Raw genomic sequence first — 27,167 nt, 5'->3', positions numbered from 1 at the left:
ATTTCAAATGTGGTTTGTTAATAACTTTAATGGTATTGCTTTGATAATAAAAGAATATTATTAAGATGGAATTTCTTCACAAGAGAATAAAAATACTCTCTGTGCCATACAAGTTAAAACTAGAAAAATGATCTAGAATCATATTCATAATTTATTTCACTGCTGATTTTGATCCTTTTCCTCCATTGCTTACTTTTAACTAAATACATTTCACATTGTTTTCTATCAATCTCTTCCTTCCATTACATTGCAGTTTTCTAATAGTATAACATAATTGTTGAGGACTGATATTGGAACGTCTCCCATATACACTTGGAAAGTGCCCCTCTTCCTACTATCAATGATCTCATGAAAACTATTTTTAGTGAAATATTACCTCTAATGATGCATATGAGAGTTTTAGTTATACTTCATAGTAGCTATTACAATTTTATGTGATCTGTATGACTACTCACACCAGAGCATCCACCCTGACCATAGACCATGAGGAAACAGAAGAGACAGACCCTAGGAAAATAATTAGCTTAGAAGTGTCATTTTCTGTACTGATCTCATAATCTCTTATACTAACAAAGTGTTTGAGTAGAACTGATGTTTGTTTCCAAGTTTCTCTTTTGTTATCCACTATCTTGTGGAATTAAGCCTGAAAGAATTCCTAGACTTAATTACCAGCTTTGACTTTTGACCTGCAACCTCATGTTGGAGATTCCAATAGGTAACTGAAAATCCTATTTTTATTTTAAAGATAGAGTGACATATACACATATACATACACAGAGAGAGAGAGAGAAAGAGAGAGGGAGAGAGAGATCTTCCATATGTTGGTTCACTCCTCAGACACCTGAAATAATCAAGGCTAAGCGAGGCTTAAACCAGGATTCAGGAGCTCTATCTGGGTTCCCCACCTGTGTGGAAGAAACACAAGTACTTGGGCCACCATCTTCTGCCTCTCAGGACGCATTAGGAAGAGGCTGAGGTGCAGAGGCACCAGGACTGCAACAAAATCTGAGTGTCCCAAGTGGCAGTTTAAACTGTTGTACCACAGTGACAGCCCCTGAAACTTATTTTTTAGTTAATAAAAATTATATATTTAGTTTGTGTGACATGTTTTCAGTTATGAATACATTGTAGAATGCCAAAATTAAGCTAATTAAACTATGCATTACATAAAACACTCATCTAGTTTGTGTAGGGGTGGTGAGAACACTTAAAATCTACTCTTTCAGCAATTTTCAAGAATACAATAATTTTAAGCATAGTCACCTTGTTATACAATAGATGTCTTCCTATTTAACTTTAACTTTGTATCCTTTGAACAACATCTCCCCAACAAACCTGGCCCCACACTACAACAACCTGGCCCCAACAACTACAACCACCAGTCTACTCTATGCTTCTATGCAATCAACATTGGCAGATCATTCATGTAAGGGAGATCAGGAAGGATGTGTCTTTTTATGTCTGGCTTCTTTCAGTTTTCATAATGTCCTCCAGTTTAAAGGTCAGAATCTCCTTAGGTTTTAAGGCTGAATAGCATTCCATTGCAAATTACATGTGTGAAATAAATTCTGGCACCAGTGGAACAGAACATGACCCTCATCACTTGGACATACAGCTAATATTGGGCATTACCAACAAAATTATCTACAAACTACCTACTGTTTAGTCCTGGTCTCCACAAATCTTCAACAATGGTCTTCAGTGGACACAAAAGCCTCTGCACAGGTGCTCATCTGATGCTTTGCTGTATGTGGCTGGGTTCACTGGCCTGCTGCTGTCCATCTTGTGAGAGACTGCCAGAATGAAGTCATCCCTGGGGAAGCTGTCCACCAGGGCCACCTGAGAGCTACAACTGCAACAACCGCCCAAGCAGGAAATCCAGAATGCTATTTTTTTAAAAAAATATGTTTTTCTTGTCATTCTCAAATGCCTTATTTCCCCCTAATTGAGAAGGAAGGGCTTGTAGAGGAAAAAATAATTTTATTATCACAAACTCTTGAATGATCTTTAATTTACCTTGAGTTAAAAGAACTATTTTTAGAACAATTAAAAACTCGAGATTTTAAAAATAATATTTTAATTTGGACAGCATATTCTTACCATCCTTGGCAAATATGTTAGCAACTATCATAAATGCTATTTAAATATTATTAGTAGATCCATGTGGGTCTAAAAATGCTTGTTACATAATAACTCCCCAAATGCATGTGTTGAAATTGCTTCTAACTAGCTGGTTGAAAGAGATCACATGTTTCCTTAATGAAACGACCCTGGGACTTGCCTGTCTTTATAAAGGAAGAGGAGGAGGGGAATCATAATGGCTCCCAGCAATCAGTACGTTTACCCTTGGCTGATCTCTGCATTTTGAGAATTACATGCATAGTATGAGAAAGATTCACCTTGCTATGGACCTTGAACCATTCTGCAAACACACAGAAAAATAAATTAAGTTAGTTCAAGAGCTGTTGCTGCTGCTAACACTGTCCTTCACTCAGGAGAAAAATAGGTGGGTGCACTAAATATAGTGGGGAGGACTACAGGGAAGCACGGCACACAATCTATACTCAGCCTGGAGACTATAAGCATATAAATTTCTAAAAAGGAGAATGATAATCAAGCATAAACCTTCCATTTTGTGGTTTAAAAAATAGCAATCATGGTTCATGGTTCAATCACGTGGCTCTATGTCTTTTTTTTTTTTTTTTGCACTTTCCACTTCACAATATATAAAAACTCTTGTCCAAACACAGCCTGATACTACACCCACAATAAGATTCAGCCTCCTCTGTATTTTTAATTAACTCATGCCCAGCAGTCGTTTTTAACAGCTAACATTTTGTGTGAGTTACAGTATGCACACTGCTGAGACATAAATGCAAAGTAATCACTCTAATAAGTAGATATAAACATTCACAACAATTGCAACAAGCCTCTGCAACAAATAAGGAAATATAAAGAAAATAACCAGCAGCAAGCCAGAAAATAAATCTCAATACAACTGAAAGGGTAGGAATGTCATTCAAAGCCCTGATCTTTTGTTGCCTTGGGTAATTTCAACACCCTAAAGTCACTAATGAGCTTTTTCTTTCAATGCCAAAAAATGAGAACACTGATTAGGAAATAAAAACAAAAACCAAGACTTCAATTTTCATGTTTGTGCCAAAGACACCAGCAGAGAACTCAAGGCACTTGGGTGACTGTATAATTTCCATAATAGGAAGGAATTATAAAACCTTAGTCCAGAACCAAACAGGGCGAGCCTTCAACACATCACCAGCAAAGAATAGACCTTAGCCTCGGAGAATGATTGACAGGTGTGAAGAGTAAAGAGAATGCCAGACTGACATCAAGTGAGACAGGAATGAGTAGAGCAAGGTCAGGACTGGGCAACAGGAAATAAGCAGAATAGATATTATTTGAGTGTACAAAACATCAGGAGAGAAGGTTAAGCAAGATGGCGTCATGGCCCAACTTCTGTGTCTCAAAGGTTACCTTGTCTGCTGGCTAGAAAATGGATTGTTATGGGACCAGAATGAAAACAAGGAGCTCACACATGATTTATTATAGTAGAAGGTGTATTTGTAGATGGTGGCAGAAAGGACTGGAAGATCAAGGACAGGTGTTAGAGGAGAAAGTAGGGAAAAGCAAGAGATAAAGAGTCCGTCGTTGAGACTCAACTCATACACAGGCAATATCGGGAAGGGTAAAGCAGGTGGGAGGGAAGTTATGGGGGGAAAAAACATTGTAATCCATAAACTGTACTTTGGAAATTATATTTACTAATAAAAGTTAAAAAAAAAGAGGCAAAGTAAAGAACAAAAAAAATTAGCTAGAAGAAAAAAAAAAAGAAAGGAGCTAAAAAAAACAATAAATGTTTAGACAGATCTCAAGGCAGTAAACTTTTTAAAGATTTATTTATTTATTTATTTTAGAGGCGGAGTTACAGAGATGCAGAGGCAGCAGGGGGAGAGGGGTTTTCCATATACTAATTCACTCCCTAAATGGCTGCAACAGCCACAGCTGAACCAATCTGAAGGCAGGAGTCTGGAGATTTTTCCAGGTCTCCCATATGTGTGCAGGGGCACAAGGACCTGGGACATCTTCTTTTGCTTTCCCAGTCACACTAGCAGGAAGCTGGATCAGAAGCAAAGCAGACAGGACTTGAACTGGAGCCCACAAGGGATGACTGCACTGCAGGTGGTGGCTTTACTTGCTACACCACAGCGCTGGCCCCTCAAGTTAATAATTTCTACAGTTCTGATCTATATCAAGAGCAGTCTACTATATGCCATGGGCATTATCATTGCCTTTTAGCAGTTTACAACCTCCTGTGGCACAGAGACATAGTACATATGCAATTATTGGAAAAGAATAGTTAATATTTTAAATATTCATATATTAGTATTAACTATGCACTAGTCTGAGAGTCAAACTCATTGAACTTCACACAAACTCCTGCTTCAAAGGAGAAAATTTGGGTCCGGAAAAGTAAGGTGAAAAGCCAAAGAGCACCCAGCTGATAAATGTTAGAGGCAGGGTTTACAATGACAGTTTGGCTCCAAAATCTATGTATGGCTTTAACTATTTAACAAGAGGGAGGGGGAGGGGAGGAGGCGGAGGAAGGGAGGCAGAGAGAGAGAGAGGTGGGGAGGGGGAGAGGGAGAGGGAGAGGGAGAGAGAAAGGGAGAGAGAGAAGGAGAGGGAGCTAGTTCCCGATGGTAAAGGTGCCATAAAGATGGATTCCAGGGGCCAGCGATGTGGCACAGCGGGTTAACGCCCTGGCCTGAAGCACTGACATCCCATATGGGCGCCAGTTCGATACCCGGCTGCTCCACTTCCGATCCAGCTCTCTACTATGGCCTGGGAAGACAGTAGAAGATGGCCCAAGCCCTTGGGCCCCTGCACCCACATGGGAGATCCAGAAGCAGCTCCTGGCTCCTGGCTTCAGATCAGCATAGCTCTGGCCAATGCCACCAACTGGGGAGTGAACCAGCGGATGGAAGAACTCCCCCCTCCCCTGTGTGTAACTCTGACTTTCAAATAAATAAATAAATCTTAAAAAAAAAGATTGATTCCAATATGACCATCTGGGAATATGGAAAATTCTCTCTGAGGAGGGCAAAACAGAATCAAACTTTATGACTTGGTAAGTGTAGTGTAACACACTGAAAAGGAGAGCAGAGTGGGGTTGCCAAAGTGGTTTGAAAAGTAAAAAATAAATAGAGTAAGCTACCTAGGGTAAAGAACCCATGGAAAGTTTAGGAAATTATTTCTTAGGTGCAATTTTGTCCAAGTCATGATTTGCCAAAAACAATCAATCAACACCAAAAATACCTATTTTAAGTTGGTAGAGTGGCTAACTTGCTGCATTTCAATAATGGTAAGAATGATAGCCCATTACCTATGTGATCCCTGAGTGTCGAGCACCTGTCCTTTTCATCTCAGAGGAAGAACAGACATTTAGCTGTGTGAAATTAAACACATAGAGCTGGTTCATGATACCCTGAGACTGGGTAATTAGCATCATAAACCTTTGTAAGGGAAGTGACTATATTATTGAGAAACAGCCAAAATGTCTTCTCTACAGGAGATTCACACTATGGCATGTGTAAGACTTGGGGAGTGGGATGCGATGAGAGGAGAGAACTGGCAAATTCCAGGCCCAGGAATAACAATATCTAGTCCAAATCAAAATGGTTTTTACTTACGTAGTATAGGAGTTATAAGAATGCAGAAGGTTATAAGAACCCTCTCTGAGAGGCAGAATAATGGGACTGCAAAGATACCTACATCTTTTCGCAGAAACATGTGAATATGTCACCTTACATGCAAAAGACACTTCATACCTCAAAGGATTTTGAGACTGGAAGATAATCCTGGATTATCTAGTTGGGCTCAGTGTAATCACAAGGGTCTTTATAAGAGGGGGTGAGGGAAGTCAGAGCTGGGGAAGAGAATTAAAGATAAGAGCAGATCAAGGAGGAAGAGATTTGAAGCTAGCTTCGAAGAAGGAAGGGGCTACCAGCCAAGCAGTGTAGGCCCTGGAAAAGGCGAGAAAGCAGATTCTTTCTGTAGTCTCTACAAAGAATTCAACCTTGGTTTAGAATTTTTGGTCTCTATACAATACTCCTGGGTTGTTTTAAGCCACTTTGATTTTGGTCATTTGATAAAACAAGAAACTGATAAAAGCTATATATTTTCTAACTCTTCATCTTATTATTTCTATTTTTCTTTTTATTCAATATTCATTCACTCCTTTATTCTTCAAGTATTTATCAAGCCTCAAGGCTTGCCAAGGCTTTCTTTGATGTCTAAAACACATTGGTAAATAAGTCAAGGCGCTTTCTCATAAATTATCCCCGTCCAATAGGGGGTAAAAAATCAAAAAAGTGGAAGAAAATCTTTTCAGTGATAGAGTGAGGAGGCTAGAAAGACAGAAAAAAAAAAAAAGGTCAGCTCTGGGGAAGGTGTTCAAGAAAGCTTTATAGATTTTTTTTCTTTCTCTTCTGTTTGCTTTATTTTGCAAGAAAAAATATGAGATTTTGAGTTTGAAAGAAACTCTGGTGAGTTGCAAAAATAAGGAAAAAGAAAGCTTATGTGATTCCCCAGTCTTTCAGAGAGTGCAACATCAAGCAATAACACCATGGGTGGGGCCTGCGCTGTGGCACAGCGTGTTAAAGCCCTGGCCTGAAGGGCTGGCATCCCATGTAGGCTCCGGTTCAAGTCCTGGCTGCTCCTCTTCCAATCCAGCTCTCTGCTGTGGCCTGGGAAAGCAGAAGAAGATGGCTCAAGTCCTTGGGCCCCTGCACCCACATGGGAGACCCCGAGGGGGCTCCTGGCTCCTTGCTCCTGGCTTCGGATCGGCACAGCTCCAGCCATTGAGGCCAACTAGAGAGTAAACCATCGGATGGAAGACCTCTCTCTCTCTCTCTCTTTCTCTCTCACTCTGTGTGTGTGTGTGTGTGTGTAACTCTGACTTTCAGATAAATAAATAAATAAATAAATATTTAAAAAAAAAAACACACCATAGGTGACAACAGCTCCTCCCTTGTCAGCTGGATCTGGAGATTCCTGGGAGTAGGTGGAACTCCACAGAGGGCCTGCCTGAGAAGCCTTCCCTGGCTGAACAACAGATGTTATAGGGCTTTCAAGTACAGACATGCTCTGTAAAGTAATCCTTCATTTCCTCCCCAAGGTCATATACATTAGGGAGGAAATACCACATTTTCTTCAAAGTTTACCAAAGCAAAAAATAATGTTGACATTTTACTTTACCCTTAAAACGAAAGAAACTGGGACACGCTCCACAGTTTCCACAGCTGGAGGCTGGAGGAGACACCAGGTTCTGAGAGCAAGGTGCAGGCAGATTGTGGCAGCCAGCCCCACTGTTAATACTACCTAGGGAAAACATTGTGGACCTCACTGACTTTGAATCCAGCCTAGTGTCCTAGTTGGGGGGGATAGGCTACCCCCTGAACCCATCAAAGGAAAAGAACATTTCTTTCTTCCCATCCTCCTCACAAGGATGGCAGGCAACCAGAGGGGAGAAGGAGCCATCTTGAAACAAGTAGACACTATCGTGACTCTCATTTATGGATCAGGAGATTTTAGCAGAGGGAAAAAAGCCTGTTTCCCACTGTCTTTGAGTTGTCTGGTTGGGAGGGTTGACAGAGGATCAGGCACCCACTTAGGATTATGAGTTACCCCCAACCTCTCAATCTATCATCTGGGGCTCAAAATGCCAAGGCAGAGCACCCACAGGCAGCTAGCTCTAGAAATGACTCTGCTCTCTCAATGGATGGGACTGGCTCACGGGGCAGAGACATGATCATCTGCACCCCATGACTGTGGGAGATTTGTGTGCTCTGACTGTGGGAACACTATGACTGTACGATACAGTATGGGGTGTAGCTGGGACCCTGACCAATCGCTGTTTCTGGCATCAGCATCTCAGATCTTCATGACTGCCTGGATGGATCACTACAACAGGATCCGTGCTCATACTGAGGACTGCAAAGATCCTTTGTGTAGTTCTTGTGCCAGCTTAGGTAAGGGCTGTACCCACTGTGAACTAAGCCCAGGCATTGATCACCTTGGAAGAGAGGAAATGAGGGTGTGATCAAACAGAGGTGAGCATATACTATCACCTGCTGACAACAGAGGAGATCTATCACACCCAATTTGGGTGTAACCCTGGATTTTCAACCCATCCTTGAAATCTGACCAGAGTTTCCTAGCTACAGCCAGGGCATGCCTTTGGGTATTTGCTGAAAGAGCAGACACTCTACTAGGCCACAAAGACAAATACAAAACACAGCAGTGGAGAAAATCAACAAGGGTTCCCATAAATGCTTAAAAATAAATGAAGAATTAAGAAAAAGAGACAAAATGACTCGTCCAAAGAAAAACAACAGCACTTAAATATTAGAATGTGAACTTAAAGAGATTGATGAAATGCCTGAAAAGGAATTCAAAGGAATGATCATAAGATCACACAGAGGCAAGAAGAAGCAAATTCATGAGTTTAAGAAATCCATATATGACATGGAAGAAAATTTCTAAAGTAGATTGGATTTTGAAGAGGAATCAAACTGAAATATCAGAAATGAAGAATTCAATGGGTCTATGAAAAAACACAGAGGGAAGCCTTAACAGCACACTTGCAGGGGCAGAAGAAAGAATATCTGAGCTAGAAGAAATATTTAAGCCAAAAAAAGAAGAAATTAGAAAAATTAAAAACAGTGTTGGAGATTTATAGGATACTACCAAATGACCCAACATAAAGAATTACAAGTTCCTGAAGGTGTGGAGAGAATGAATTAGAAGACCTATTAAGTGCAATGATAACAGAAATTTTCTCTAATTTGGAGAAAGAAAGAGACAACCAAGTACAGGAAACACATAGAATTCCCAATATAAATGACCAGAAAAGATCTTTACCACAACACATTGTAGTCAAACTTAACAACAATAAAATATAAAGAAAAGATTCTAAAACGCACATGAGAGTAATGCAGAATTTCCTTCAGAGGTTCTCCAATTATAATCACAGCTGAATTCTCATCATAAATCCTATAGGCTAGGAGAGAATGAGCAACATAGTCCAAATCTTAAAAGAAAAAAGAAGTAAATATCAACCCAGAATACTGTACCCTGAAAACCTCTCATTAATGAATCAAAGTGAAATGAAGATTTCCCACAACAAATACAAATTGAAAAAAAAATTGTCATCACTTGTCTAGCCTTAAAAATAACTATGAAGGATGGGATACACACAGAAACACAGAAAATAGTCACCATCATGAAAGAACATGAATGCAGAAAATTTCCTAGTAAACATACAAAGGAAATCCAAAGCAATCAATAGGAATATTTCTGGAAAATTGGCAGGGCCAAGTCATTACTTATCAATAGTAACTTTAAATGCAAATGCCCTCAATTTTCAAGTTAATAGATACAGATTGGATGAATGGATTAAAAACCCATCTATTTGCTGCCTACAAGAAAACACACCTCATGATCAAAGATACACACAAGACTGAAAGTGAAAGGATAGAAAAAGTCCATTGAAATGAAAAGCAAAAATGAGGTGTAGCCATCCTAATGTCAGACAAAATAGACTTTAATAAAAAATCTGTGAAAAGAGACAAAGAAGGACATTATGTAATGATTAAGGAATCAATTCAACAGGAAGACATGACTATAACAATTGTATATGTACCCAATGCCAGGGGCACTTGGCTATTTACAAATGTAAATAGATCTAAAGGGAGAGATAGACTCCAATACATTAGTATTGGGGGAGCTCAACACACCACTTTCATCAATGGACAGATCAACTAGATAGAAAATCAACAAAGAAACAACAGAGATAATCTACACTAAGGACCAAATGGACCTGATACCTACAGAACCATTCATCACACAGTTGCAGAATACACATTCTTTTCATCAGTGCATTGAACATTCTCTAGTATAGACCATATCTTGGGCCACAATGCTAGTCTAAGAAAATTCAAAAAAACTAATATTGTACCATGTGTCTTTACTGACCACAGTGGAAAGAAGCTTGAAATTAAGAACTCAAGAATCTCTAGAAAATATGTGAACACAGAGACTGAAATAAACATTAATGAATGAATGATGGGTCACAGAAGAAAAGGAAATAAAAAAAAATCCTTGAAATGAAAGAAAATGACAACACAACATATCAAAATTTATGGGATGGGGCCTGCGCTGTGGCTCACTTGGTTAATCCTCTGCCTGAGGTGCTGGCATCCCATATGGGCACCGGATTATAGTCCTGGTTGCTCCTCTTCCAGTCCAGCTCTCTACTGTGGCCCGGGAGGGCAGTGGAGGATGGCCCAAGTGCTTGGGCCCCTGCACCCACACGGGAGACCTGGAAGAAGCACCTGGCTCCTGGCTTCAGATCGGCAGAGTGCCAGCCATAGCGGCCATTTGGGGAGTGAACCAATGGAAGCAAGACCTTTCTGTCTGTCTCTCTCTCTCACTGTCTATAACTCTTTCTGTCAAATAAATAAAAAAAAAAAACTTATGGGATATATCAAAAGCACTGTTAAAAGGAAAGTTTATAGCAAATAGTGTCCATCAAGAAATTGGAAAGGCATCCAAAAATTAGCTATCCATGCATCTCAGGACCTAGAAAAATAACAACAAACCAAGCTCAAAAGAAGTAGGACAAAAGGAATAACTAAAATTAGAAAATAAACAAAGTTGAAACCAAAAATAATAAAATAACAAGACCAGTGAAATAAACAGATTTTTTTAAAAATAAATAAAAATGATACACCATTGACACAAATAACTGAAAAAAGTGCGAGAAGATCCAAATCAATAAACTCAGAGAAGATAAAGGGGTTGTAACAACGCATACCACAGAAATAAAAGGAATAATCAGGAATTGCTACAAACAGCTACATACCAACAAATTAAAAAATCTAGAAGAAATGGATGGATTCCTGAACACATATAATTACCAAAATTTAGTCATGAAGACAAAGAAAACTGAAACAGATCAATAATCAAGATGGAGATGTATTCAGTAAAAAAGACTCTCCCAACAAACAAAAGTACAGAACCAGAGGGTTTCAATGCAGAGTTCTAGCAGATTTTAAAGAAGAAATAATTCCAATTCTTCTCAAGCTACTGAAAAACAACTGAAAGGGAGAGTATCCCTCTCAAACTCTTTCAAAAAGGCCTGCACCTTAATTTCAAAACAAGAAAATGAACAAAGAAAGAGAACTATGCACCAATATTATTGATGAACATTGATATAAAATCTTCAACAAAACATTAGCTAATAAAATCCAACAACACATCAGAAAGATCATTCACCTGGACAAAGTGGGATTTATTTCTCATATGCAGGGATGGCTCAATGTATGCAAATCAACAAATGTGATGCATCACAATAACAAATTAAATAATAAAACCATATGATTTTCTCAATAGTTGCAGAGAAAGCATTTAGTAAAATACAACATCCTTTCATGATAAAACTTTAAGCAAATTGGGTGTAGAAGGAATATTCCTCAATACAATCATGGAACAGCCAGCATCATATTAAATGGAGAAAAATTGGAAGCATTTCCACTAAGATGCAGAACTAGACATAGACACCCACTTTCACCATTGCTAATCAATATAGTCCCGGAAGCTTAGCCAGATTCATTAGTCAAGATAAAAAACCAAATGGATACAAATTGGAAATAAGGAAGTCAAATTATCCCTATTTACAGATGACATGCTTCTATACATAGAAGAACCAAAAGACTCCACTAAGAGACTACTGAAATTTATAAGAGTTTGGTAAAGTGGCAGGATATAAAATAAACACAAACAATCTACAGCCTTTGTTTACACAGAAAATGCCATGGCTCAGAAGGAACTTCTAAGATTAGTCCTAGGCACAATAGCTACAAAAAAGTAAATACCTTGGAATAAATTTAATCAATGAAATGAAAGATCTCTATGATGGAAATTATAAAACATTAAAGAAAGAAATAGAAGAAGACATAAAAATGGAAAAATTCAATACAATCCCAATCAAAATACCATTGCCATTCTTCACAGATCTAGAAAAAAAATTCCTAAAATACAGGTGGAAACCCAAGAGACCCCGAATATCTAAAGCATTCTTATATAACAAAAACAAAGCCAAAGGCATCACAATATCAGGTCTCAAAACATATCCTAGGGCATTTATAAACAAAACAGCCCAGTATTGGTAAAAAAAAGTAGACACACAAACCAATGAACAGAACAGAAAACCCAGAAATCAATTTACAATCAATTGATCTTTGACAAAGGAGCTAAATTCAATCCCTGGAGAAAGGAATTATCTTCAAATAATGGTGCTGGGAAAACTGGAGCTATGTCTGCAGAAGTATGAAACAAGACCCCTATCTTACAACTTATACAAAAAAATCATCTCAAAATGTATCAAGGATCCAAATCTTTTACCTGATGCTGTCAAATTACTAGAGAAGAACTTTAGGGAAACTCTACAAGACAGTGGCACAGGCAAAGGCTACTTGTAAAATATCCCAGAAGCATAGGTATCAAAGCCAAGATAGAGAAATGTGCTTACAACAAGCTGAGAATCTTCTATACAGCAAAAAAAAAAAAAAAAAAAAAAAAAAAAATCACTCAGCAAAGTGAAGAAGCAACCAACAGAATGGGAGAAAATATCTGCTAACTCTACAACACATAAAGCATTAAAATTCAGAATTTATAAAGATCTCAAGAAATTCAACAACAATCCAGTTATGAAATGTGCAAAGGACTTGAACAGGCATTTTTCAAAAGTTGAAATTCAAATGGCCAACATGTGCATGAAAAAAATGCTTAAAATCACTAGCCATTAGAGAATTGCAAATAAAAACCAAAAGGAGGTGGCTTTGCTTCAGCCTAGCTAGAAGCGCTCTCAGACGGAAATCAGCAAACAATAAATGCTGCTGAGGATGTGGGGGGGAATATTTCCCTAACCCCACTGTTGGTGGGAATGCAAGCTGCTACAACCACTGTGGAAGACATTATGGAGCTTCCTCAGAAAGCTGAAAACCAATCTACTTGGTTAGTCATCCCACTCTGAGGAATTTATTCAACTGAAAAAAAATCAACATATGAAGATTTATCTGTACCCCCAATTTTACTGCAGTTTAATAATAGCTAAGATATTGCATCAACCCAACTGTCCATCAACTGATGACTGGATTAAGAAAATGTGGTGTACGTATATCCTGGAATATTACTCAACCATGAAAAAATAAAGTCCTTTCACACAAATGGATACACCTGGAAACCATTGTACTTAATGAAATAAGCCAGTTCCAAATAACCAATTATCATGGTTTCCCTGATTTGTGGTATAATAGAGTACAAAAATGTAATGTGCAATTATTTTCATTGCATAAAGTGTTGAGAAGTAATGGCTTAAAGTCTAAATGAACCTATTTATTGTCTTATAACTACACAGGAAATATGTAGATGCTGCATTGGCATTTGTTGTATTTCATTGAAAGAAATTATGAATGACTAATTGACCTAAAAATTGTATATTGGTGAAACGGGCATTTATATATTCAATTATTGCTTATAGCCACTGATTATATTCTCATCAACTATGGTCTTTTTGCTTTCTACTTGTTGAACTTCTTATTCAGTGAATTATTAAGCATTTTACCATAATGTAAATTTAAATTATAAAAAGAATGCCACTACAAGGGAAAATAATGTATTTCCATTAATTTTAAGTTTATTTACTTTCAGATTTTTCTTTTTTTAAGTCACAAATCTGTATGTTCTTCTCACAAGACACTGAATGATTTATGTTTTGCTATCACCAAACTGTGACCAGTGACCCAAAGCTGAATGACAGTTGGAATAAACAATTACATTCTAAAGACAATTCCAGACATATACTTGGAAAAGTTCCTGAGAGAAGTTAGAACTGGAACTGCCCTCATTATGCCTCCCCTGACAGGTGTAACCTGTTTAAGTAGAATACAAAGAATGTGACACAGACTGTCTAGAGCAGTGAGTGAGTGATCCGTGAGGAAGGCAATTTGTTCTTTCCTCCTCTCTTCCCAAGATAAGGATGAAGTTTGACCAACTCCTGCCAAAACCAAGTGACATCCCCTAAGAATTGGGTGAGGTTGCAAGATAGAGAGACCAACATTAAGTTTATGAGCAGAATTGCTTTGTGACCACTAGAATCAAACAAATGGAATAGGTGATAGGAGAGGAGGTAGGAGTCGATGGTGGAACCCATCACCTCTTCCATTACAGTGCAGCATGGGATTCATGCTCCTGGCAGATCAAAATTAGTAGGAAAGTAGTCAGGCATGAGCTGCCTTGCAGGTATTTCAACCAAGAAGACTGTCTTGTGGGAAAGCAGATTTCAGTGTCCTTAGGACAGCAGGCTCTGAGCTGTAGCCTGGGACAGGGCAGAAACCAAGAGAAGGCCATGCTGGGATCCTCTCTGCTGTCAAACAACAACAGAGTTCTTCTCAGGGTACCCTGAAGAACACAAACAGCTCACAGAGAGCACGTGACTGAATGACATCCTGAAGAAACCTGTGCATGGCTTTTCTCCAGTCCTCCCTCAGTTCTCCCTACTCCAACTGAGGGTGCAGCAGAGGAAGACACGGCTGGAAGGAGGGCACAGGCCACACTTGCTACCCACCTCTGATCACATGATTGCAGCTAAGGCTAGCCTGGCTGACTCAGAAAGGGACTGGCATTATGTGCTGGGATAAATGATAACTGCTTGCTTTTCAGTATGCACAGGGACAATAAAACTAAGAATCTACCTGAGATATTCTTAAGAGACAGAAATTAGGCCTATGTTAAGGTGATGAAAGAAGAAACAAACATAAGTAATGTTTAATAACTGGTATTTACAAACAAAATTGGGGTATTTTAAGAACAATTTTGCAGCGGCCGGTGTTGTGGCACATCAGTTTAGGCTTCTTGTGATGCAACCTTCCTGCTAACATGCCTAGGAAAGCAGCTGAAGATGATGGGTCAAATTCTTGGGCCCCTGCCACTAATGTGCCAGACCTGGATGTAGTTCCATGCTCCTGGCTTCTGCCTGGCACAGCCTCAGGCCATTTGGGGATTGAGCCATCAGATAAAAGATCTCTCTCTCTCTCTCTCTCTCTCTCTCTCTCTCTCTCATCACTTTGACTTTCAAACTACATAAAACAAAACTTTAAAAAGGGGCGGGGTGGGGGCAGTGTTACAGCTCAGTGGGTTAATCCTCTACCTGCGATGATGTCAGCATTCCATACCAAGGCAGGTTGAAATCCCAGCTGCTTCACTTTCTACCAAGGTCCCCTGCTAATATGCCTGGGAAAGCAGCAGAAAATGGTCCAAATACTTGGGCCTCTGCACCCACAGGAAAGACTGTGATACAATTCCAGGCTCTTGGTTTTGGCCTGTCCCAGCTCCAGCAGACCCAGCTGTGACGGACATTTGGGGAGTGAATGAGAAGATGGAAGATTATCTCTCTCTGTATCTCATTCTCTCTCTCTCTCTCTCTGAGACTCTGCCTTTCAAATAAATAAATAAATCTTTTTTTAAAAAAGAAAAACTATAAGTCATATCTAGCTACAAATACTCATGAGGTCTGAGGCTGTAATTTACCCCTTAAAATAGAGAAAGCCCGTATTCAATATTTCCAAAGTCTCTGAAACACAAAAACAGTTTCTGGTTCCTAGGAAATGTTAGTTACAAATGCTTGTCTGAATATCATATATAACTGTAAGTTGAATATATACACAAATATGCAATATACCTGCTACTTTTTCTAGAAACAAAGAAAAAATACAATCACCACAGTTTTACTTAGCTCTTTATTTTATCAAATAAACAATATTTTTTCATCAAAATATTGGGAAAAATACTTTGTCTTAATAAAGGAGAATGTAAACACAGTAACTCTAATTTGGAAATAGTCTGAACCTATATTTACTGGCTAATCAAATATATTGTAAAACCAGAGAGACACAGCAATATTTAAAATCAAGCTGATTACCCTTTGGAGGCAGATGATGAACAGCTTACTTCAGCAAAGCAGAAATTGCTACCAGAGGTATATATATATATACACACAACAGTTCTTATTTATTATCAAAGATAACAGCTGTACACCTCCTCCAAAGGCAGGAAATGAAAACTCTTAAAGACATGATTTTAAAATATCCAAACCTAACAAAATGTGATGCCAATTAAGAGCGTGGCTTGGAAATAAATTCAAGATGACGACTCTTCATAATCCACAGCAATGAAGGAAGGAAAGGTACGTTGGCTAAAATGGTGCACAGAATCAGTTCGCTGTATTTACTTCAGGAGGGAATTTGTTATTCCAATATTTGAGTGAAGGATGTAAAGAAAGCCTCAGAAATTTCCTCAAGACCATGCAAGTTCGTCTCTCTGACCCTTCCTAACTCAACAACTTCCTCTGGCTCCATCCTGAGAATCAGCAACTGCTTTTCCCAACTGACCCAAGGCAATCAACTAGATTTGGAAGAACTTCCAGCCCTTGCGGGGTGGGGGTGGAGGGTCGGGGGTGGTGGTAATTAGTTTAAATGGATGACCAATTAAAAATTCCTAATTTGCCCAAGTGCAATTTGGTTGAGACATTTTGTCTCAATAATCTTTTTTTCTGTATTTGAAAGGTAAAGAGCTTTGCGCAGTGGCAGTATCATAGCCAATGAGGTTTATCCGAGGCACGATTATTGCTGATTGAAAACTTTTCCCCATACCCTGCCATGACGACTTGACAGGTAAAGAATATGATAAAACAATAATGAATTAATTGAGAAAAGTCTCAGCTAATTAATAAAGGGGCAATGTCCCCACGAAGTGCATGTTTTACACTTTACATTTTAAGAAGTTGAGATGTTTTGATTTAAGACAGCAAAGGGTATAATGACGTGTAGACTTAACGTTTCTTTTTTAAGCATTTTATTTCACAATGGTTTTAAACTTACAAAGCAAAAATTGTGAAGTAGTAAAACACAAGAGTTCCCACACACCCTGGACCACATTTCTCTGATTATTAACATCTCATATTAGTATCTTTGCCATAAGTTCTTTTTATGTCATGTATTCATCTAGGAAGCAATAAAAATAATCATCTGCCAGATGGAGTGAATTAAAGATCAAGATAACTGAGAAAAATTAAAAGAACACTTAAGTATATGAAAGGATTTAAATATTCAGACTTGGGTGACTGAATCAGAGAAGGCTGAATCTACCACCCTGAAACATAGTTCATCTTTATCTGCAGTTTCATTTTCTAAGGTTTCATTTACTTTTAGTCAACATGATCTGAAAATGCTGAATGGACAATTCCAGACATGAAGAATTCCCAAGTTTGAAATTGCACACTGTTGTCAGGGGCATGATGAAATCTGAAACCATCCCATGCTTTCCTCCAGTATGAATCACTGCCTTTGTCCAGTGTATCCACACTGTATACCCTGTATTCCCATTAGTCACTTTGTAACACCGACTTATCAAATCTGCTATCCCCAGATCATGGTGCTTCTGTTCAATTAACCTTTATTTAATTTAATCATCACTCCAAGAGTACAATAATGGTGATGCTGGCAATTCAGATACACTGAAGAGAAGCCATGAAGTTTTACTTTAAGGTGATAGTTCTCTACTCAGTAAGAAAAAAAGATCACATCCGGAGATTGCAAAGACCTGTGGTAAGAATGAGGTTCAAATCTATGAAATTGTGAAGAAGGAAAGGTAAATTCATACTAGTCTTGTTCTTGTACCCCAAGCTGCAAAAGTTACAGCTACAGTGAGTGTTAAGTTCTAAGATGGAGTAAGTCATTAAATTTGTGGGTGGAAAACATGAACAGAAAACATGTTCTTACTGATGGCAATGTGTTACATCAGAAACCATCAGGCCTATAGAAAATTTAAGCAACAAACCCTGAAATGAGTGACACAAAGCCATTTACAGCAAGTAAGGGATAATTGCATAGATTCAGGAATAGAGTTGGCCTGAAAAATATACAAATTACTTAGAGAGCTATATATACTGATGAAGAAGTTGATGCCAAAATTCCAGTACAGTTGAAGAAGTTGATTTAGGAGAAAGGATACCACCCACAGCAAGCATTCGACTGCCATGAAACCTGGCTCCTCTAGAAGATGATGCTGAATAGGACCTACATTAATAAAAGTGCAAAGGAGACATTAAGGCACAAACAAAAAAGGGCAGATTAACTCTGGTGCTATGTGGCAATGCTGCCGGACATATAATCAATCCAGGCACTGTGTACAGAGGGAAGAGCCCACATTCTCTTTAAAAAAAATTATCAACCTGTACTCTGGCAACATAATAAAAAAAAATCATAGATGACAGCCATCTTGTTTATTTTTTTTTTATCTTTTATTTAATGAATATAAATTTCCAAAGTACGACTCATGGGTTACAATGGCTTCCCCCCCAATACCGTCCCTCCCACCAACAACCCTCCCCTTTCCCACTCCCTCTCCCCTTCCATTCACATCAAGATTCATTTTCGATTATCTTAATATACAGAAGATCAGCTTAGTATACCTTAAGTAAGTATTTCAACAGTTTGCTCCCACACAGAAACATAAAGTGAAAAATAATAGATGATTTTTTTTTAATGATGATGAAATCAGATCAGACCTATTGTCATGTTTAATCCCAGTGAGAGTCAAGTTGGGAGTTGATAATTTCTTTCTTTTTTTTTTTTTTTTTTTTTTTTTTTTACAGAAGATCAGTTTAGTGTACATTAAGTAAAGATTTCAGTCGTTTGCACCCCCATAGAAACACAAAGTGAAATATACTGTTTGAGTACTCATTATAGCATTAAGCCTCAGTGTACAGCACGTTAAGGACCGAGATCCTACATGAGGAGTAAGTGCACAGTGACTCCTGTTGTTGACTTTACCTATTGACACTCCTGTTTATGGCATCAGTAATCTCCCTATGCACCAGTTATGAGTTTCCAAGGCTATGGAAGCCCCTTGAGTTCTCCGACTCTTATCTTGTTTAGACACGGTCATAGTCAAAGTGGAGGTTCTCTCCTCCCTTCAGAGAAAGGCACCTCCCTCTTTGAAGACCTGTTCTTTCCACTGGGATCTCACTCACAGAGATCTTTTTGCCAGAGTGTCTTGGCTTTCCATGCCTGAAATACTCTCATGGGCTTTTCAGCCAGATCCGAGTGCCTTTAGGGCTGATTCTGAGGCCAGAGTGCTATTTAGGACATCCGCCATTCTATGAGTCTGCTGAGTATCTCACTTCCCATGTTGGATCACTCTCCCCTTTATTTATTCTATCGGTTGGTGTTAGCAGATACTAGACTTGTTTATGTGCTCCCTTTGACTCTTAGTCCTTTCATTATGATCAATTGTGAACTGAAATTGATCACTTGGAGTAGTGAGATGGCATTGGCACATGCCACCTTGATGGGATTGAATTGGAATCCCCTGGTATGTTTCCAACTCTACCAATTGGGGCAAGTCAGCCCGAGCATGTCCCAAATTATACATCTCTTCCCTCTCTTATTCCCACTCTTATGTTTAACAGGGATCACATTTCAGTTAATTTTCAACACTTAAGAATAACTGTGTGATAATTACAGAATTAAACCAGTCATATTAAGTAGAACAGACAAAAAAAAATACTATGAGGGATAATGTATTAAGTTGTCCATTAGCAGTCAGAGCTATGCTGATCAAGTCACCATTTCTCATAGTGTCCATTTCACTTCAGGAGGTTTCCTTTTTGGTGTTGAGTCAGTTGTCACCGATCAGGGAGAACATATGGTATTTGTCCCTTTGGGACTGGCTTACTTCACTCAGCATGATGTGTTCCAGATTCCTCCATTTTGTTGCAAATGACTGGATTTCGTTGTTTCTTACTGCGGTATAGTACTCTAAAGAATACATATCCCATAATTTCTTTATCCAGTCTACCGTTGATGGGCATTTAGGTTGGTTCCAGGTCTTGGCTATTGTGAATTGTGCTGCAATAAACATTAGGGTGCAGACCGCTTTTTTGTTTATCAATTTAAGCTCCTTTGGGTAAATTCCAAGGAGTGGGATGGCTGGGTCGAATGGTAGGGTTATATTCAGGTTTCTGAGGAATCTCCAGACTGATTTCCATAGTGGCTTGACCAGTTTGCATTCCCACCAACAGTGGGTTAGTGTCCCTTTTTCCCCACATCCTCGCCAGCATCTGTTGTTGGTAGATTTCTGTATGTGAGCCATTCTAACCGGGGTGAGGTGAAACCTCATTGTGGTTTTGATTTGCATTTCCCTGATTGCTAGTGACCTTGAACATTTTTTCATGTGCCTGTTGGCCATTTGGATTTCCTCTTTTGAAAAATGTCTATTGAAGTCCTTGGCCCATCTCTTAAGTGGGTTGTTGGTTTTGTTTTTGTGGAGTTTCTTGATCTCTTTGTAGATTCTGGTTATTAACCCTTTATCTGTTGCACAGTTTGCAAAAATTTTTTCCCTTTCTGTCGGTTGTCTCTTCACTCTCCTGACTGTTTCTTTTGCAGTACAGAAACTTCTCAATTTGATGCAATCCCAATAGTTGATTTTGGCTTTGACTGTCTGTGCCTCCCGGGTCTTTTCCAGAAATTCTTTGCCTGTGCCAATATCTTGAAGGGTTTCTCCAATGTTCTCTAATAACTTAATGGTGTCAGGACGTAGATTTAGGTCTTTAATCCACGTTGAGTGGATTTTTGTGTAAGGTGTAAGGTAGGGGTCTTGCTTCATGATTCTGCACGTGGAAATCCAGTTTTCCCAGCACCATTTATTGAATAGACTGTCCTTGCTCCAGGAATTAGTTTTAGATCCTTGATCAAATATAAGTTGGCTGTAGATGTTTGGGTTGATTTCTGGTGTTTCAATTCTGTTCCATTGGTCTATCCATCTGTTTCTGTACCAGTACCATGCTGTTTTGATTACAACTGCCCTGTAGTATGTCCTGAAGTCTGGTATTGTGATGCCTCCGGCTTTGTTTTTGTTGTACAAGATTGCTTTAGCTATTCGAGGTCTCTTGTGCCTCCATATGAATTTCAGCATCATTTTTTGGAACTGTTCTAACAATGGTTTACTCTAGAAATGAAAAAAAATATTGGAAGGCATATTGGAATTTAAAGTACTTTAAACTTTTAAAGACATATTTATTTATTTGAAAGAATTACAGAGAGATAGACACATGTGTACATACACACACACACACATGCACACACATGTGGTGGGGGGGGAAGAGGGAAAGAGAGAGAGAGCAAGAGAGAAACCGTCCATCTGTTGGTTCATCCTGAGATGGCCATAACTACCAGAGCTGTGCCAGGAGCCAGGAGCCAGGAGCTTCATCTGGGCCTCCCACACGGCTGACAGGGGTCAAAACACTTGGGCTATCTTCTGTGGCTTTTCCCATGCCATTAGCATGGAGCTGGATTGGAAGTGAAACAGACAAGACTCAAACCAGTGCCCATATGGGATGTTGACACCATATGCGGTGGCTTTACCCACTACACCACAACTCTGGCTTCTAAGAATTTTTAATAGGCAATGCACTAGGTCACACTAAATCTACTTCCTATGATAGTGAAAATTTGCAAGATTGTATTTTTAAAAATTTATCTATTTATTTGACAAGCAGAGACAAAAAGGAAATAACCTCTCATCTACTGGTTAACTACTCAAATGCCTAGAATAGCAAGGAAGCCAAAGCTGGGAGCCCAGAATTCAATCCAGGTATCCCACATGGATGGCAAAAACCCAAATACTGCCACAAAGGGTCTGCATTAGCAGGAACCTGGAGTCAGGAGCCAGAACCATAAATCCAACCCAGGTACTCCAATGTGAGACAAGGCATCTTAACCAGTAGACCTAACACCTCTTCCCACAAGGTTGTCTTTTTATCTTTAAATACAAATTCATCGCTTCAGTATCTTGCTTAGGGCATTATTTGGTTTGCCAAGGCCACGTGTACCCTGCTATTTTATTACATGTGTTTAGCAATTGATGCAGACCCCAATTTAGATATAATCAGCATGGAAATCATTCACTATGGCTGAAAAACTTCGTCAAAACTGCAACACATTAATCAAAACCAGAAACCATGAATGCCTTCTGGAAAAACTTATGGAGTACACCAGAATGATTTTAAAGTCCTTGCAGGGATCAACAGAGAAGTTAGGAAATCATTCCTGCAGTAAGACAAGTCGGTGGAAAAGGATTTGTTGGCAAGCTTGATGAAGAAGGAAAACATACTGAAAGCAATTAAGAAGTATTAACAAATGAGGAATTGGAAGAATTTGTTGACTCATCTTCAGAGGAAGAAGAAGAAGAAAGAACTGAAGCAGAACCAGCAATGTGGACACTACTAAACTTGCTGAAGTGAGTCACACTGTAGAGACACTGAAGGACAAAGTTATGGGATACAATCCTCAGAGGTAATGCAGAATTAGAGCCACCAGTATAATCACCCAAGGAGTAAACCTCTGTAGCCACACTTGGATGAATTAAAAAGGCAGAGAACAACAACATCCAATTACAATGTTCTTCAAACGTCTTCAGCAAAAACAAACCTTCAACTGTTAAGGATCCCTAATCATCATCATCATCTGTTCCATATAAATAACCACTGCCATCATCAGGATTTGATGACCCAGGGTCACCTGATACACACGGATCCACGTTCTGACACATCAGAAGGTCAGTAACAGTACAGTGCTACATCAAAACACATGCATCATTCATCTCACTTCATCTCATCAAGTAGGCATTGTGCTATCTCATATCAACAAGAAGAAATATGAGGATGTACATAAGACATTTTGAAAGAAAATCCACATTCATATAACTGGTACTAGAATCAATTTCTTAGGGGTATTTATTGCAGGCTCCCCTCCTCACTGCATGAATACCAAAACCTGTGGGTGTTCAAGTCCCTTGTATAAATAAGAAGCTCCTGGCTCCTGGCTCCTGGCTTCAGATTGGCTCACCTCTGGCTGGTTCAGCCATCTGAGAAGTGAACAATTGGGTGGAAGGCCTCTCTACCCCTACCCCTACCCTCTACCCCTACCCCTACCCCTACCCCTACCTCTACCTCTACATGCAACTCATTCAAATAAATAAATCTTTAAAAAATACTACAATACGGAATCCAATGTAAATGCTATGTAAACAGGTATTATACTATATTAAGGAATAACAACAAAAAGAAAAAGTCTTTATATGTCCAGTATAGACACAATTTTATTTTTAAAATAGTTTTGATCCTCACTTCATTAAATCTACAGATGTACAACCTGTAGGTACAGGAAAAGTTCTACATATGTATATGACAAAGCATAGTGTATATGGAATTTTCTCCTATCTGCAGATTCAACCATTCTTGGGGTCTGGGAACAATTACTCTCTGGATAAGGGGAGAGGAGAACTCCTGAAACTTAGAAGGCAAATAAAATTGAAAAGGTATCAAAAGACTTAGACAGACAAGAGGTACATCATTCCTTTTGTTTTGAGTTCTAGAAACCATAGAAACGTTGACATCAATCTCAAAAGAGAATTCTGAGACAGGTTTTTAAGCAGATGGCTGGTATATATTTAGGGAGAAAGGGTGGAAATCAAAGAAGTCCAACTAAGGTCACAAAGAAAATTCAAATCAAATAAATATTAGCTTCTTTTTTGTTACTATTTCTCTGTTAAAAGAGTAGACAAATATCCAAACATACAAGATCCCGAGTTCATTAAAGTATTTCACAAAATTACAATATTATAGGATATAGAAAATACAGAACAATGAAATTATATAAATCTAGAGTGCTATGCTATCTTATGCTGCTAAGTTCTCTTTTGTAATACTTTTCTCAGTGACTTTTGAAAGAAGACATGGACATCATGATTATTCACTTCCAAAAGATGAAAATCTATTTTGATTTCTTCATCATGAAATACTTAGCTTTCACTTTCATATTTTGGCTTTTGTACACGCTGTTTCTTCTCTCACCAATGTCTTTCCCCTGTCCTGATTTGTCCTGTATAAAGTTCCAATGTTCTCATTACATCTCAGTTTGATTTATATTACATCCTTTCATATGTCCTCTCTAAGGGGTTGGGGAATATTCTCCTACTGAATGACTGAACTAATGCCAACATGTTGCAAACTTCTTGTGTATTTGTTGTTTAGCCATCTAGACTATGACCATCCTTGTCGCTCCCCCATTAGCGGAGGAACAACACCAGACCTTACGCTGTTCCTTTTGCCCGACTCTTTCCTGGGTTAGCTGCCGGTCCCTCACTCGCGGAGGAACGACGCCGTCCCAGGTTAGCTGCCGGCCCCTCCACCTCCGTGAAGGGGCGGCACACCCCCCCCCCAGCCGCCGCTTTCCCCGCTTCTGTGGAGGAGCGGCACACCTCCAGCTGGCTCTCTCGGGGGCTGCTCAGATGTTCCTCAGGAGTTCCTTCAGATGTTCCCGGTCCATGTTGTCTCTCTCCTCCTTTATAGTCCTCTTCCACCAATCCCAACTCTGTTCCCCACACACCGAGCACACTGCTCTCCTCCAATCAGGAGCAGGATCAGCTCCTGCAGCTTATCAGTCAAATTGGAGAGAGGCAGCTGCGTAAAAGTTGTTTGGTCTCTCAGCGCCATATTGTGGGAGAACAGATGCATAGAATAAGTCTTAATTCCAGTAACTTAGTCTAGTCTCAGTTGCTCCCCACAATCCTAAAGAAAGCATTTTTTAAAAATTCAATTTGATGGGCTGGCACTGTGGTGCAATGTTAAAGTCCCTGCTTGCAGCACTAGCGTCCCATATGGGCACCCATTCAAGTCCTGGCTGCTCTACTTCCGATCCTGCTCCTCGCTAATGCACCTGGGAAATGGTCCAAGTCCTTGGGCCCCTCCATGCATGTGGGAGACTCAGAAGAAGCTCCAGGCTCCTGCCTACAGATAGGCTCAGCTCCAGCTATTGCAGTCAATTGGAGAGTGAACCAACGGATGGAAGATTCTCTCTTTCTCTCTCTCTCTCTCTCTCTCTCTCACTGTGTGTGTGTGTGTGTGTGTGTGTCTACCTCCACCTGTAACTCTTCCAAATGAATAAAACAGATCTTTAAAAAATTCAATTTGATATTCTAAATTCTGAAGTGTAACATATTCAGGTTTTGATGAATAAAACCAACTTGCATAATTCTGAAGAGGTTAATAAAGATAGTGAGAAAACCCTATCAAAAACTGTAGAAGAAAAATGAACTATCTGTAGAATAGAAAAGTTCTGCTATTATGAAAGGCCTATTTCTTCAATTGTCTATTAGAATGACTCAGAATGTAAAAACATAAAAATAAGGTGAAATTCAATCAACAAGAAAGATGACTGATATGACAATATTTTTCAGTAAATTATACAAAAATATTACAAATGATATTAAGGCAGGAAATGTGGGAGGATCCTTAAATTCCAATGTTGAAAAACTTCAGAATCACCAACAAGGAGGAAACAGCAGACAGAAACTCACTCACATTACCTAACTCTGGAGAATAAGCAAGGGAGGGAAAAGCATTTGCTGCTGTGATTAAGATTCTCCTTGGATTGCCTCTATACCATAGCAGATTGCTTGGCTACAGTCCTAGCTCCTTCACCTCTAAATCCTGCTAATGCACTTGGGAGGCAGTACACAATGGGTCAAATACTTGGGTCACTGCCACAAATGTGGGAGACCCAGATGGATTACTGATCTCTTGGGTTTGGCATGACCCAGACCTGGCTGTTGTGGACATTTAGGGGAGTAAACCAGTGGATAGAGGATCTCTGTATAGGTATGTTTCTGTTTCTGTCTCTTTTTGATAAAATGAAAATTATTAAAATCTTTAAAAAAACACTGGAGTCATGAATAGCTCATAGCCAATAATGGAGCATCCCATTAAGACTCTAATTTCCACTGGGAGAGTGATGGTTATGGGAGACTACATGTGGGCTATAGTCATCGGCAGATGAATGGTACAGCAGCAATACCAGAAAGAGGTCCACAGTATAAAGCTGAGAGCCAAAAGAAGATATGTTATCTAAAAGCCAGTCTCCAATATTTTAGTTTAATTAATAAAGAAAATTCTCTATAAGGGAGTTCTCCTACTTGGAATTCCTACAAATTTACCTCCTACCCAGAACACCTAAGGCTGCTAGACCACTCACACAAATTCATCTACCAGTCACAAATACAGTAAAGGATTTTTATGGCAAAAATTTAGATAATGAAAATTCATTAAACCACTTATAAGTAATTATTAGCTCAGAATATATGTCTCCAAAATAATATACTTCTCCAATAAATAAATTTTCAATAATTATTTATTTATTTTGAAAGAGTTACAGAGAGAGGAGTAGAGCCAGACAGACAGCGGTTTTCCATCCAGTGGTTCACTCTCCAGATGGCTGTAAATCAGAGCTGTGCCTGGCTGAAGACAGGAGCCAGGAGCTTTACCCAGGTCTCCCATGTGGGTTGCAGTGGCCAAAGAACTTGGGCCATCGTCCGCTTCTTTTTCCAAGCCATTAGCAGGGGCTTGATTGGAAGTAGAGCAGGCAGGACATGAACTAGCACCCATATGGGGTGCCAGTATCACAAGCAGTGGCTTTACCTGCTATACCACAATGCTGACTATCAATAAATATTTTTTGAAATTATTTATATATAATACATATTTATGCAGACAAGGAAACTTCAAGAAGTTCATGGAAATGAAATTAAAATATAATGTATTTTGGTGCAATTTTTTTTGAAATGCATAGTGTTTTCATAATATGCATTTTCTGTGAAATTTTAAGACCTTTCATATATATAACTAAAGATGTACTTTCATCATTGAAAACAAAAATAAAAATTGTAAGTGTATCAACCTAATGCTTACAATAAAACTCAAAGAAATAATGGATTTTGAAATCAGAGGCAAAAGTGAAAACTACAAAGTGACAGACTGACTTAAAGAAAAAACACATAGAAGAATGCAATTGAAGTAATGCATTTGCCTGATTGAAAGACAGTGAGCATCAAAAGCAACAAATAATAAAATCAGCATTATAGAACCTTGGATTCATTATGCAGAGGACAAATGAGAGAAAGGCCAAATGAAC

At 38.9% G+C, this 27,167-nt stretch overlaps 1 protein-coding gene and 1 non-coding gene across 24 annotated transcripts in view; one reads left to right on the top strand and one right to left on the bottom strand.

Moving 5' to 3' along the window:
- The window catches only part of IQCM (IQ motif containing M), a 577,684-nt gene that overhangs the window by 150,177 nt on the left and 400,340 nt on the right, over nt 1-27,167 (bottom strand). Inside the window, exon 13 of one of the 23 annotated variants that reach the window (XM_051819391.2) lies at nt 18,539-21,147. The exons of the other annotated variants lie outside the window; for them this stretch is intronic. Coding sequence (XP_051675351.2) covers nt 21,143-21,147 — 5 coding nt within the window. The 3' untranslated portion in view covers nt 18,539-21,142. Of the gene's footprint in view, nt 1-18,538; nt 21,148-27,167 lie in introns of those variants that run through there. 23 annotated transcript variants of the gene reach the window in all.
- On the top strand, nt 16,710-16,846 carry LOC127483378 (U4 spliceosomal RNA). Its single transcript, XR_011378574.1, has one exon. It is a non-coding gene; the product is annotated as a U4 spliceosomal RNA (small nuclear RNA).

Source organism: Oryctolagus cuniculus, chromosome 8 (genome assembly GCF_964237555.1).
Source record: "Oryctolagus cuniculus chromosome 8, mOryCun1.1, whole genome shotgun sequence".
NCBI lineage: Eukaryota > Metazoa > Chordata > Mammalia > Lagomorpha > Leporidae > Oryctolagus > Oryctolagus cuniculus.
Note: the sequence above shows the minus strand (reverse complement) of the source record. Positions and strands in the feature narration are given on the sequence as shown.